A 14,868-nucleotide genomic window follows, 5' to 3' on the forward strand; every position below is an offset into this window, starting at 1 on the left:
GGGGGGGGATGGATTGTGAGATCCCACATCGGTTGGGGAGGAGAACGAAACATTTTTATAAGGGTGTGGAAACCTCTCCCTAGCCGACACGTTTTAAAAACCTTGAGGGAAAGCTCGAAAGGAGAAAACCCAAAGAAGACAATATCTGCTAGCGGTGAGTTTAGGCCGTTACACCTTAATCGAGGCTCGGCTTCTTCTCTGAAGCCCTCGAACAAAGTACACCCTTTGTCCTCGAACAAAGTACACCCTTTGTTCGACACTTTAGTCACTTTTGATATATCTTTGAGACTCGCAACTTATTTGTTCGACATTTGAGAATTCTATCAACATGACTAAGACTAAGTTGAAAAGGACACTTTATAAAGAATATAACCACCAAACAGCTCCATATAAGAAATAAACTGTCCATTCAGGCAACTATGCTACGTTGCTATTCGGATCAGGCAACTATGCTATGTTGCTATTCGGATCAGGCAACTTTTCCTCCAAAAATGCTTGGTGACTTTCCCCTCTTTCCTGCCTTTCTTGAATGTTCTCTCATAAAGATGGTCTCAACGCTGTCGCTGTCCTAGCTAGTGCCCTCCACATCAAAGCTGTTTAATACTACACTGTTTTCCAAGCACTAAAACTTGGCTTATGGATTAAATTTGTATAGCAGGAGATCAAAAGACCAAAGTGTTTATGATTGATGGGTTTATTTGTGAGATCTTGGTTGGAAAGGTGAAAGAAACCTTCCTTATACGGTTATGGAAATTTTTTTCCTAGCAGATGCGTTTTAAAATCATGAGGTTGATGGCAATATATACCGGGCCAAAACAGACAATATCTGCTAGTGGTGGGTTTGAGCTGTTACAAATAGTATCTAGACTAGACATCAGGCGGTGTGCCAACGAGAATGTTGGAACCCCAAGAAGAATGGATTGTGAGATTCCATGTCGGTCGGAGAAGGAAACGAATCATTCCTTATAAGGGTGTGGAAACCTCTCCCTAGTAGACGCGTTTTAAAACCGTGAGACTGACGACGATATGTAACGGATCAAAGCAGACAATATCTGTTAGCAGTAATGGTTTTGAGCTGTTACATTATTCCTAACAAGTTTGCTAATCTTTACACAAATCTAGACTCATAAGACCCCTGTCATTCCTACCGTCTCCACACGACTTAGAAGGCTTCACACAATAAGAGGTTCTCTCTTCTCAGGTACCAAACAATGAAACAGAGCAGACAGGAAAACTCCTACATTAGAATTCTGCCACTGCATTCCCATAAAGCCAACTGTTCTGCATACAGGGTAAGTAGATTTCACATAGGAGAAGAAAACATTTTTATATAAGCATATGGAAATCTCTCCCTAACAGACATGTTTTAAAAGCCTTGAAGGAAAGTCCGAAAGAGAAAATCGAAAAAGGACAATATCTGCTAGGGGTGGATTTAGACGGTTACAAATAGCATCAGAGCTAGACACCGAGCGATGTGCCAGCAAGGAAGCTGAGCCCCAAAGAGGTAGATACGAGGCAGTATGCTAGCAAAGATGCTGGGCCTCGAAGGAAGGTGCATTGAGGTATCCCACATCGATTGGATAAGGGAACAAGTGCACTGAGCTTCGAAGGGGTAAATTGTTCGATCCCGCATCAGTTGGGAGAAGGAAACATTCTTTCTAAGAGGTGTGAAAAACTCTTCCTAACATATAGAGAAAGCTCAAAAGGAAAGTCTACTAAAGATAATATCTACCCCTAAAAAAGACAATATCTACTAGGGGTGAAATGGAGACGATACCTACTAGGAGTGGGGTGGAATCGAATGGGACGGTTACAATTATGTTCCCATTCTCCCAGCTCATTACTTAGGAAGGCCAGAAAGAGCAGGTGATCTTCAAACCAATTTAAACACAATAACAAACTGAATGAAATGAAACTAGACTAAAAAAACATTCAGTTTTCCACAGAAACCAAAGATAAATTAGGGGAAAGGGAAGAGACCAACAATTGAAATGCCATTACCTCTTCGTACTTCTGGGTGAGAGCGAGTCTTTCATCTTCAGACATATCAGGCCTCAGAATCACCATGCTCTCGTACTTTCGAAGACCAGGAGGACACTGAGGCTCCTCCTTATCTTCAAGGGCATCGGCGAATCCTGTCCCCGGAGGGGCCGGCGGCTCATCCTCAGCCCCAAATCCACCTTCGAAGAAGGAACCTGAAAATTCAAGAGTCTGGGCTTTCACGGACAATCGGAGACCCAAGGAAGGGGCGATTGGGTTGGGAGGAAAGAGGGGTTTGGAGGGTGTGAGGGTAAAGGGGAAGAGAAGAGAGGGTGAAGAAGAAGAGGCGGTGATGAGAGTGGAAGTGAAAGCCATTAACAATCTCTGGGCGAGCTCTGCTGTAGAGGCACACTCGGAATTCAGTGGCGACAACGCGATGGCATAGCGGAATCGTTGAAATGAAAGTAGATATGGATAATAGAACATTCAGGACGGAACCAAATACCACATTAAAAATTACTTCATCAAAGTTCGTAAATTTAAATAAATAATTTTTGAAAAAAAAAAAAAATCCATATCATTAAACAGTAAAATTACTATCTTTTACAAGTTTTGGGTTCAATTATAATCTTTATGTAAAGATGGAGGTGTCGTTGATACAACCTGACAAATTTACAAGTTAAAATTAATTTTTTTTTTCTAAATATTTTCAATTTTACAAAATGATCCTAATTGGTGTGAATGTGGAAGTAATAGTAATAGTTTCAACCGTAAAAAAAAAAATAATAATAAAAAAAAAAATAATAATAATAGTTTATGCATGTTAATTCTCTAAAACTATGTTAAAATTGGTTGATTTTATCATAGATTAAATTAGGAGTTAAAATTTGTTGATTTTATGATAGATTAAATTAGGAGTTTTGTTATCGGTGAAGTTGGAAGCCCTAAAATCCACCCTTTTTAATTTTGTTTCTAAAATTTAAAAGGTTTTATTTAGTCGAGATATATATAAAGTTAGGAGAGATGTATCATTTTTTTATAATTATTTTCATTTATCTCCTCTAAATTAAGCTAAATAAACTTATAAAATTGGATTGATCATATTTCTTGCCTCATGAAGAAAAAAATAATAATAAAACCTTAGTAATAGATGAAAATTGAAAAGAGAAATATGAGTACCATGCAATCAAGTTAGAACGAAAAATATATGTTTTAAACTAGTTGAACTATTCTCAAACCGAAAAAGAAAAAAAAATGTTTAGAAGATAAAATTATAAATTTAATCAATGAACTAAAAGAATTTATCTATCCCTCTCAATTTTGAAATTTAAAATTTTCATAAATGAATGTAAACTCTAAATTTTCAATTTGGTACCTCCCTATTTATAATTTAAAAAAGCAACTATGTAAAGTCTAATGTATAAAATATAGGAAGTAAGTATCTAGCGCAATAATATGTTTGAACTCTTGTTTTCAGCCTAATCCAAATGGGTTCATAAACAAACTTGAGAGATCAATCTTTGGATAGTGAAAATATAGGCGCATGTTGGAAAATGATACTCGAGCAGAAGACAAAGAACTCTGCAACTCCTAAGGAGACAACTTCTGGACTCATCAACTACAGGCCTAGTAATGCATTTGCATGCTCAAACCAATTGAAACTTGATAGACAGAGGGTGCGGTGCACTAAAATACCCAAACGAAAATTTTCAAAATATGGCGAAATCAAATTAAATGTAGTTTCTCAAATTCCAAGATCAAAACTTGGGCATGTACCTGTTTCTCTTTCATATGTGATCTCCTCGCACATTTTGCTTTCATCATTAACAAGTTCACAAGCAGCAAATTGACTTGTACCTTGCGTCCAAGAAATTGTATCTCTGAGAGAACTATTTTCGGCCTCCACATGCTCTGTCTGGAGAAGCCATGCAAACGTTTGGGAAAGGAATAAAACTAGAGTCAGGTAATGGGAAACTTGCTAAAGATCTTATATGACGAGTATCTAATGCACATTCAAAGGAGATATCGAAGAGAAATTTGACCGCACCTGGTTGGAGTGTCCAATTTCGAGTTCTTCTGTCAATGTTGCTGCAGGATCAAAGATTAAATAAGTCTATAATTTGACACGACAAACTTAGAATTAAATTAAGTTTCATTTGCACGAGATTACATGGAGTTAGAGCAATGGATTGGTTGTTTTCTGCATTCTTAGATGACTCCCTCGGGTCCAGGTTTTCGCTTGGTTTTTGATGAGATCGTTCGTCCATAGGAAGATCCAATGCCTCCGCCGCAAGGGAAGGTTCAGGAACCTGAGATGACGAAACTGATACGCTAATATTTTTATCAGTATGACCAGAAGAAAGGCTCACTCTAGCCTTTGGCCTTTGAAGAATGGACAATATTTCATGTGCTGCATGATATATAACAAATAAGTAGTTAGTCTATAGCCAACAGAACACAAACAAGGCCTAGTTCGTTAACCATTTTATTCTGTCTTTCAAAATTATGCTTGTTTCTCACAATTTTTTTCCTTAAGTAGTGCTTATATGCTTAATTTTTAAAAACATAAAATCAAAAACTAACTTGTTATCAAATTGAACGAAAGAGTTGAGANTTTTTTTTTTTTTTTTTTTTTTTTTTTTTTTTGTGTAAATTTTTTACATTCTAAATCAAATTTCAAAAACCAAATCAAAATTGTTAAAACTGCTTTTTTTAGTTTTCAAATTTTGGCATAATTTTTCAAAACGCTTCAAAAAGTTGAGTGACAAAGCATGAAAACTATACGTGAANAACATAAAATCAAAAACTAACTTGTTATCAAATTGAACGAAAGAGTTGAGAAGAATTATCAAGTAATCAATCACTAACCATCCCGTAAAGACTTTTTCATAGGCTCTCTGTCCGATCCCTTTTCATCTTCACCAGAAATGCAAAAGCTGGTGTCTTTTCTTATGTCAAAATCTCTGTTAGCGAGCTCTACTGCATAAGACCAAAGGTCGCATAGCAAGGCAGAAAAATTATTAGATAGCCATACGAACATTGGCTTAGAAACTAAAATCTAACATAAGGATCGGACCTTTAACATTTTCACATGCCTCACCAATCTCCACCAAGTACTTTGGAAGCTCAAGTATCTCCCCCATCCCCAACTTTTTTGATAAACTGATGTGTTTACTGCTTAATATAATTCTGTCTTCATTCAGTAAAGTAACCTGAATTAAATGTAAGAGTTAATCTCATAAAAGAGAAAATAAAAAACCCTTGCAATAGTAACAGATTAAAATAATAAATAATAAAACCCTGGTTGATATGTTAATATCCTGGTTAATATGTTATATCCCCTAAATCTTCCAGTTTTCTTGTATATCTGGTATGCAAACTAAACTTGAAGTTCGTAGTCATCCGACAACTCCAGAATTTCAAATATTAACGGTAAATTCTGATAACTATTTTTTTTCTTGATAATCAGCCAGCTACTCAATTATCAGTACTGGATAATGACCAGCATGTCCCAGAAGTGATCAATCAAGTGATAAAGGCTGAAATTTTCTGGTAAACTACCTATTGTTAGAGTAAATCATCAGTAGTTCTGATGTTCTTTTTCAACAATCTCGTTTGCACCTTTAGGCATGTATTTATCTTTAACCGTGGCCTCAAAAATGCCGTTTGGCTTTGTGCAAGCAATTGAAAGTTGAAAAATGAAACTCACATAGTGTATTAAAATTTAAATTCTTCTCTGGGACGGGGAGGGAAGTGACGGAATTGTATTTTAGTGCAATTGCAAAAAGAAAGCAGGTAACATGATGTTTAATACGAAGTAAATTAACCTGCATATGGTGAGAACCAGAGGAGGAAATTTTGATGATCCCATTGTGATATTTCTTGGACTTCTGAGTTATCTGACTTGTGTATAAAACATGCCATTCTGCACTAAAACAGTACACGTGCCTAAGTAGAAGCACAGCGGGAGGAAAACAGACTTCATGAAACCTTATGGCCGAAGGAGGAAAAAGATGAACAACGCTGACAAATGTCATCATTATGTGGTAGAAATTAATGTAGCAAAAAAAACCTGACCTTTTCCAGTTGATATTTCATTTTCACTGAAACATTTTTTCGGTTCATGCAGTACCCTGGTTCCCCTGTCTCCGAAACTGCTACCTTGACTTAAAGGAATTTTTGGAGGCTTATGTTCCCTTTCACATTCTCCAATATCTACTAAATGAGCATCAAAGGCTATTGATTCTCCAGATTTTACTGTTTCATCTTTCTTCATAAATCTGCTATCCAATAGTTTCCTGTTTTCATCAAAGAGCATGACCTGCACAAAGACCACGAGTGCCATGGGCAGAAACTTTACCTTTCAATGAGAAGAATCTTTCAATGAGAAGAATGAAAGAATATAAAAAAATAAAAAAATAAAAAAATAAAAAGAAACCAACAAAAAGGGAGTCTAACCTTAATCATATATATAAAGGGACGCCAATCCAAAAGAACAAAACCAAGATCATAATGTCTAGAGACTAATGCCCATAAGAAGGAATTGAACCTAGCCATTTCCCAAACCTCACCAATCCCTTGACCTCCCGAAAAATTCTATTATTCCTCTCAATCTCTTGGCCAACCTTACAATTGATTAATACTTCATCATGATAACATACATCGTTGGAAAAAGATTCTAATATATGTCAAAGTTGAGTAGAAGATATAAAGATAAAAAATTGAATAGTTAAAGAAATAGTCAAGAAGTATGGTAGGCTTGGTAAACCAGAGAATTTAAGAAACAACCAAGATGTTAACCTGCCTCCCGATGGATCCACAAATAAGAAGTTTCAAGAAACCATCATGATACTTCTTAGCTTTCTGAGTAATATTTGAGGTGTAAAGGACCTGCCACTCTACGAACATCATATGGTTAATCATGTGAATAAAGACAACACAAGAAACAGATCAAGACAGAATGAAAGAAATTGGTAGCTGCATAATGATTGACACTTTGGGAAATCCAAGTATGCTTAAATAGTACATTAGTCATGGGACTTTGCATTGACACTTTGGGAGGATTGTTGAGAATGTATACAAAGTTTCATGTTGGCTACATAAGGGGGAAATCATGGGTATATAACTTAGGACAATTATCTCCATTGGTACGAGATCTATTGAGTGGAACAAAAAGCAAATTCCTGCAAACTTATATCCAAAGTGGATAATATCATACAATTGTAGAAGTATGACAGGAGTCGCTATTCCTAACATCTACTTCATGGGACTTTGCATCCCGATCTTTTTGAATTCAATCACCACAAAGCATCATCTTCTCAGTCAAAGGCATAGTTTGTGCACGACTATACAATTTCCCACTCCATCCATCATCCAATTGTACTGCAAAATGCGCTTGTTTCTAATTCTTGTTCAAATCATTTTTTAAAAATAAATACTTCATATTTCTTTTACATGGCACAGAAGGCTACGCCATCCTACATAGAGTATCAAAAGGCTAATTTTAAACTCTTGTAGCATTTCCTTTTCACATGATACATTTCCCCTGTTATCGTCGTTGACAACCAAGGAAAGAGTCACAAATGACCTTTTTAATCCACATGATCACTTTACATGGCTCCTCGATCTTGTGTACTCTGAATCATGGGGTCCAGTTCATATCTCCTCCAACAACCATCTCTTATCACTGATAGAAATATTTTTTTCATACGTTTTCTCCCTTTCTGTTATTTTCTTAATTCTAAATCCAAGGCCTTCCAGTTGCAGTCTACCCTTGGCTAGGCTTCTATATATTCGAGGGAGGTAATTAGGTTACCTGGAGTTCAGAGAAACAACACCTATTTCTATAACTAGATCTGAGGCTGAGTATAGGAGTTCTGCAATTCTACTTCCAAAGTTATTTGGTAACAAGCTTTGATTATTGAGCCGTGTATCCTTTCACTTTTGCTCCTTGGACCGATAACCCCAGCGTCAGCTATCTCCCCCCAAATTCAGTTCATCCCACACAGCTCCAGTGCTCGCTCGTCAGCTTTGAGTTTTCATCTTCCAGCATCTGCACTGTCAGCAATACATTTTGATGTCTGAAGTTCAAGCTCGTAAGCTTTGGGGGGAGTTACTCATACTCAATTTTTTGTTCCTGTAGTTTTTCTGTTCGTTACTGTTCACTTGTAGTTTAGTTATAGAGTGTACTGTTGCCTATTTATACTGAAATGACAAGTGAAAATAAAGCACTTTCTCATACTTCAGATATATTGTTTTCTCAAGAAGGCAGGACTCATAGTCATCAACATTATGCTCCACAAACCATTGCACAATTGCCCCCATCCCCACGAAAAAAAGATAATGAAGATTAACAACCCAGGAAGTCATGAACCAACCTGTCTCCTCTGTTTGTCTAGTGTCTGGACTAGTTTGTGGCGATCCATAGCACTTCAATCTGCTCTTCTTAAATTCTGGAATGTAAAAGGAATGACAGTGTGACAACCTAATTCGAAAGCACGTTGGTACACGCATGATGAGAGGACATGCGAAATAAATGGTAATCACCAGTCAGGTTACTTCTTTAACCCAAGTTATGACTGACCCGCTTTGAATTAAGCAATTGGAAGAGAAGCAACAACATACACGGCAGAGTTGCCAAATAATGCAGGTTACCTCTGATTATTTTACATGAAGGGCTGAGAGTGGGCCGAGTTTTATTCTTCTCAGCACTAGCTTTATTTTCTACAAACAAGAGTAAAATAATAATCATAATCCAATCCGTTAGACAAATGAACTCAATCACATGCTCACTATTTGGAAAATAATTAAAAATTGAACCAAGGAGGGACAAGAAGACTCATTACCAAAGCAAACAGAGTTATTTCTGAAGTTCTTCCCTCGCAACACACCCGATTTTTCAGGTATCTTATCATGACCTGCTTGGAAATTCAGACCAGACTCCGGCTTATGATCTCCCAGAGGAGTGTCAATGTCAACAAGGTAACTGTTGAATATAAGCGTTTCGCCAGAGCAAACTACTTCTTCTTGCTTTAAGATCCTGCATTCGAGGAGCTTCTCGCACTCATCATAGAGCATGGTCTGTGTGTCAATCTAGCCATTAGAACAAATCGACTAGTCTAACAATTAGAATGAGAAAATCCAAATTTGTAAAATCAACTCCCGAATCACATCTCAGAAATTCTATCAACTACAATCACTTCCATGAATAAGCTTCTAAATCTCTACATTCAACTCTAAGATTTAGCGCCACTAATGTTAGTTAATTCCATACTTACAGAACTACACATCTACGAGCCCAAACAAAAGATGTTGAAAGAAATAGAAACCTTATTGCTGGAACGGTGGACGTCTAAGAAGCCATCGTGATAAACTTTGCGCCTCTGCTTGAGGTGCTTAGTATAGGTCACCTTCCATCGATTCATTTCTGCCATTGCCTCAGCTTCTTCTTCTCTCTCAGTTTCTCAAATCAAAATCAAACTCGCCGACCGAGATCATATCTTGCAATTACAACGAACGGAGTGGAATTTCGCCGAGGAATTTCTTCTGGCGGGAAACTCTCCATCGGACAAAAAATGACACTACTGAGCCGCGCTCTATGATTTCATATCGAGAAATTACGGCCTATTTTCTGATCTCGTTCAATAGCGATTTTGTTTTTTATTTTTTAGATTTTTAAATTTGTATTTCTTTTCTTCAATATTTTAAATATATTTTCGCACTTTAAAAAATATATTTTTAATTTTAACTCAATTTTTAAAAAGAAAAACTATATTTCAAAATTATTAATTTTTCCTATTTTCAAAAATAATAAATAAATAAATCATATAATTATCAAACACAAAAATTCTTCTTTCAGTGTTAGTATATTAATAATAAATTGTTGCAGTAATTATAATATTTAATTTAAAATATTTAAAGACATATTAGTTACATTAAATACAACAGAAAAATAAAATTTCGGTGTAAGAAATGCATTTTAAACACTGTGAGGCTGACATACGTAATAGNGACATATTAGTTACATTAAATACAACAGAAAAATAAAATTTCTGTGTAAGAAATGCATTTTAAACACTGTGAGGCTGACATAGGTAATGGGTCAAAATAAACAATATCTACTAGCTACACGTATATTTGATACATTGAATATATATTAAAATTTATTCTCTAATTTTGACCTAATTTATTTACGGTCAAATAAGATAAAATATATTTCTACATCTCTAAAATCATATTTTTCTTTCAAAATTTTGATTTCTAGAATACAAAATGTTCGGGAGTTTTTTTATAGGCACGTTTCTCTCAAGTTATCTCTTGTATCCACTTCTCGACTTTCTTATTTCTTCAAACCGAGCCAAACCTTCGAGTTGTTGAAGTAGGTTGGACTAGGTTAGGTTGATCGTCTAGAGTGATTTTGAAAAAGGGTCGTCGTTATTACTTACCGTTACTTACAAAGAATCCTAATTTTGTAACGAAAATAAAGAAATATGGTCACTTCCCGAGAAGCACTCAAGTGTGATGGTCTTCCAATATAGTCACTTCCCTTCTTACTCTTTAAGAAACATAACGGAANAGTGTGATGGTCTTCCAATATAGTCACTTCCCTTCTTACTCTTTAGGAAACATAACGGGATCTTCGGTCTTTAACTCATCCATCTAACACGTTTGGATCAAATTTTTCTACGTCACTTGAATAAACCTTACCCGATCTCTCATATCACTAATATGCAACAATACTGGTCGACTCACGTTGTTTTCATACATAAGTTGGCCTTGCTGACTCACGTCGTACGAGTCGGCCCAACGCTCTAGGGTTCTGAGCACTCGAGGCCCTAGATCTTTACGATTTTTCAATTCAACTCATTTAACTAAAACCGCTGCTAACGATATATTTTTTCTTATGGTTAATTTTACACCTATCTCTCTAGTCGTCATTATTGGCACACTATTTTTAAATCTTATTTTTTTAATTTTTAAACTTATAAACTTAATTCTTCGAATTAATTATTTTTTTANTTTTTTCTTATGGTTAATTTTACACCTATCTCTCTAGTCGTCTTTTTAAATCTTATTTTTTTAATTTTTAAACTTATAAACTTAATTCTTCGAATTAATTATTTTTTTAATTCTTATATTTAATAAATATAAAATTAAAATTTAAACAAATAGATATAAATTTAATTTAAAAAAATAAATTTGTTAGAAAGAAAGTAAATTAAATTAAAATTTTAAAAAACTATTAAATATTTTTCAATGTTTTAAAGAAAATATAATTCTTTTTCTTGTCTGTCATTTCTCCATCAACAAAAATGATTTAATAAATTTAGATTTTAATTATGATTAATTTCTTACCATTTATTTATTAATTCCATATTCAAAAAACAGTGACTTAACTTCCACTTTAAATATATGATATTTATTTTGGATATATATAGATATATAATAATATCATAATAAAAATGTTGGTAAATATTTCTTCATTTTTTGGCATAACATTAATGTTTACTTTTAATTTTTAATTTTTTTAAAAATTATATTTTAAATATTCCAAAAAGCAAAATTACATAAAAACTTACTAAAAGTCATAAATTTACCAAATTTGAAACCTTAAAATTTCCAAATTTATTGACAAGTCATCCAAAAACGTAAATTCCAAGCGCCTTTTTTTTTTTCCTTTTTTTTTTCTCAAGGAAAAAAAAGACCAAAAAAGAAAAAATACATAATGACTTGAATGCCCCTAGTAAAAAAAAGCTAAACAAAACCATCATTATTATTATTATTACTTAATATTTAAGTAATAATAATAACAATTCCGTATATTAATGAAACTCATATAATTCCAAAAAATCATAAGTAAAAGTTTATTTATTTTTTAATTATGAATTGGGTTTCCGGTCGCCGGCCGCCGCCTTCCGATCACTTTTTGTGAGGTGGTGTCATCGTCCCTGAAACAGGGGAAGTTGCATCTCGGCCGTCGGTGGTCTTGTTCGACAGGGAGTCGCCCTTGATGACGACCTCGGAGAGGTGAATTTGGGCTTTTCTGTCAGCAATTTGGATCTGAGTAGATTTGTAAAAGGTGGCGTAAAGGATGAGCTGAACAAGAGACGATAGTGTTCCGAGGCTGTTGGGAATCTAAGAAAACCCCGATACGGTTAGTAATTTATGAAGTGTAGATAAACATTTTCGTCTATGTATTAATAGTAATAACTATTTAAAAATTTATAAAGATAATGAAAGAGTATTAATAAAAAATTTAAAATAAAAATAATAATTATAAGAACAAAATTTATGAATATTTTTATTATTTAAGCGTGTTATTGAATTATTACCACGATGAAGGGGTCGAAATTGATGCAAGCGTAAGCGGTCCAAATAATGCCGTTGGCAAGTGAAACAAAGGATAGAGTAAACGGCATATATTCCACGCTTTTTGTCTTAATCACCAGTTTCTGCATCACACGGGACAACACGTATTTTAAACATTTAATTTTTTAAAATTAAGATTATAAATATATTTTTATTTTTTTAAGAAAAAATAGAAGAAATTATACTAACCATGACCGTCAATGGTGAAGCATACATCATGATGTTGAAGACCAAACAAACTGAACCAACAATGGTAGAGCGAAGAGTGTAGGTATGAGCCAGGGTGAGAACCAGGAGGGTCAAGAAAGCCACAAAGACGACCTCAGCTAGAACCACCAGGACCACTTTTACCCGCTCCTTTCTTCCATTACAGTAAACCAAGAAGAGGACTATGTACACGAGCTCGATGACGATACCAATGCCGTTGATCGTGATGACGAGCAGACTATTTGGGTGCACCATTGGCATCCCGTACAATGTCCACACTAGACAATTCATCAACGTTGCTAGATATGGCATTGGCGAGTACTGTTCCACCGATTTCTTCTTACATATTTTGATAAACGTTGGCCTGTAAATATAATTCAAATAAACATGTAAATAATGAGAGAAATAGCTCGGAATTCTCGACATTCTCTCTCAAGATAGTGACTCTTTAAGCTCACAATTATGGAATCACATCCCCTTTTTTGTTTTTTTAACCTAATGCTCGTTTGAGCTTCATGTGTTATAATACTACGNTTTGATAAACGTTGGCCTGTAAATATAATTCAAATAAACATGAAAATATTAGAGAAATAACTCAGAATTCTCTACATTCTCTCTTAAGATAGTGACTCTTTAAGCTCACAATTATAGAATCACATCCCCTTTTTTGTTTTTTTAACCTAATGCTCGTTTGAGCTTCATGTGTTATAATACTACGTTAAAATATTATCGAGCTCTCTTTATCTTTCCAAAGGGTATTTCTCACTAACTTTTTCTCCTCAACCAAACACAATTATTTTTTAAGAATTGCATTTAAAAAAAAAAAAAAAAATCTCCAAAATACAAAATGAAGAAGAAAGAACCCCTATATTCAAAACACAAAATCTTGTCCCTACTTATCAAATTTCTAGATCAAACCGNTTAAAAAAAAAAAAAAATCTCCAAAATACAAAAGGAAGAAGAAAGAAACCCTATATTCAAAACACAAATCTTGTCCCTACTTATCAAATTTCTAGATCAAACTGGAAAACGAGAATTTATTTCTGGGTCAAACTCAAAATCGAGAATTTGCATTTGGATCAAACTCAAAAACTAGAATTTGCATCTGGGTCAAACCCAAAAACAAGAATTTGTATCTTGGTCAAACTCAAAAATGAAAATTTATATCTGGGTTCAACCCGAAAATGAGAGTTTATTTCTGGGTTGAATTCAAAATAGAGAATTTGCATCTGGGTCGAACTAAAAAACCAAAATTTGTATCTGGGTCGAACTCAAAATCGAGAATTTGCATCTGGGTCGAACTCAAAATCGAGAATTTGTATCTAGATCAAACTCAAAAGCGAAAATTTGTATCTGGGTTGAACTCGAAAACAAGAATTCGACCTAGGTCGAATCCAAAAACAAGAATTTGTATCTGGGTCGAACCCAAAAACGAGAATTCAAGACAGGTAGCAAGCTAATACGATAGTAACGAAGCAAATACTTACAAAGGAGAGAGAAACAAGAAGAAAGAGATAACATTTCCTGCAAGAAAACACAAACAAAATGAAAAGAAATTAGAATGAAGAACAGAAAGAACACAGAAATGAGTAAGAAACCACAAGGGTTTATGAAGAAAAGAAGAAAAAGCAAACCCACCACAGATTCCAAGCACGGTGCGAACAGCATCAGGAGAAACCATGTTTGTTAAGAGAAAAAACAGAAAGCTAAAGAGAAAAGAAAGGGTTTGGATAATGTTTGCTAAGAGAAAACAAGGGAGGTTCTATATATACAAGAAGGGACTGATTTGAATTGTAGGAAGAACAGTTGGTCACGAGCAAGTCATGTTCTAGCCAATGGAATTTCTACCCAACAAATGGACAAAGGTCAAAGGGACCCAAGAAATAAGGAGAGGGAGAGATAATCGCCACTCTTTCATCTCCCTAATCCTAATTACCCATCTTAATCTCGGTTTAAACATGGAACAAATCGAGTGATTTCTTCTCGTTAGCTAAACCGAGTTTGAAATGAGAACCGTTCTCTGTCTCCGTCTTATAAACTTTCCACATATGTATAGTCTATACTACTGTATGTATCAGCCGTAACAAAAACAGAAACTTTATTCTATGGATAAAGGATATATATATATAGGATCAAGAGTGAGAGATTTCTTCTCGTTAGCTGAACGGAGTTAAGAATGAGAATTATTCTTCGTCTCTGTCCTACTTCCAACTCCGACTTTGCTTAAATTATCGTTTCGTCTAACTTTATATATATAAACATAAATCTAATAATATTTCAAAATAATAATAATAAAAGAAATATATTAAATAT

At 34.6% G+C, this 14,868-nt stretch overlaps 3 protein-coding genes across 3 annotated transcripts in view; all 3 read right to left on the minus strand.

The window, feature by feature from the left end:
* LOC111808094 (30S ribosomal protein S6 alpha, chloroplastic-like) overlaps positions 1 to 2,483 on the minus strand; it is a 3,810-nt gene extending 1,327 nt beyond the window's left edge. The window contains exon 1 of the mRNA XM_023693899.1: positions 2,002 to 2,483. Coding sequence (XP_023549667.1) covers positions 2,002 to 2,466 — 465 coding nt within the window. The 5' untranslated portion in view covers positions 2,467 to 2,483. The remainder of the gene's footprint in view (positions 1 to 2,001) is intronic.
* Positions 2,484 to 3,372: 889 nt separating this feature from the next.
* Positions 3,373 to 9,606, minus strand: LOC111808271. The gene is made up of 13 exons (XM_023694152.1): positions 9,309 to 9,606; positions 8,826 to 9,060; positions 8,635 to 8,703; positions 8,358 to 8,432; positions 6,781 to 6,878; positions 6,058 to 6,301; positions 5,808 to 5,905; positions 5,057 to 5,192; positions 4,849 to 4,959; positions 4,151 to 4,390; positions 4,028 to 4,068; positions 3,757 to 3,895; positions 3,373 to 3,666 (listed from the first exon to the last, which is right to left on the minus strand). The coding sequence occupies exons 1-13, from the start codon at positions 9,411 to 9,413 to the stop codon at positions 3,599 to 3,601; spliced, it is 1,659 nt and encodes a 552-aa protein (XP_023549920.1). The 5' UTR covers positions 9,414 to 9,606; the 3' UTR covers positions 3,373 to 3,598.
* A 2,292-nt stretch (positions 9,607 to 11,898) lies between these two features.
* LOC111808637 (bidirectional sugar transporter SWEET4-like) lies at positions 11,899 to 14,236 on the minus strand. The gene is made up of 5 exons (XM_023694752.1): positions 14,194 to 14,236; positions 14,043 to 14,079; positions 12,538 to 12,919; positions 12,312 to 12,431; positions 11,899 to 12,114 (listed from the first exon to the last, which is right to left on the minus strand). The coding sequence occupies exons 1-5, from the start codon at positions 14,234 to 14,236 to the stop codon at positions 11,899 to 11,901; spliced, it is 798 nt and encodes a 265-aa protein (XP_023550520.1).
* Positions 14,237 to 14,868: the final 632 nt, after the last annotated feature.

Source organism: Cucurbita pepo, chromosome LG13, assembly GCF_002806865.2.
Source record: "Cucurbita pepo subsp. pepo cultivar mu-cu-16 chromosome LG13, ASM280686v2, whole genome shotgun sequence".
Lineage (NCBI taxonomy): Eukaryota > Viridiplantae > Streptophyta > Magnoliopsida > Cucurbitales > Cucurbitaceae > Cucurbita > Cucurbita pepo.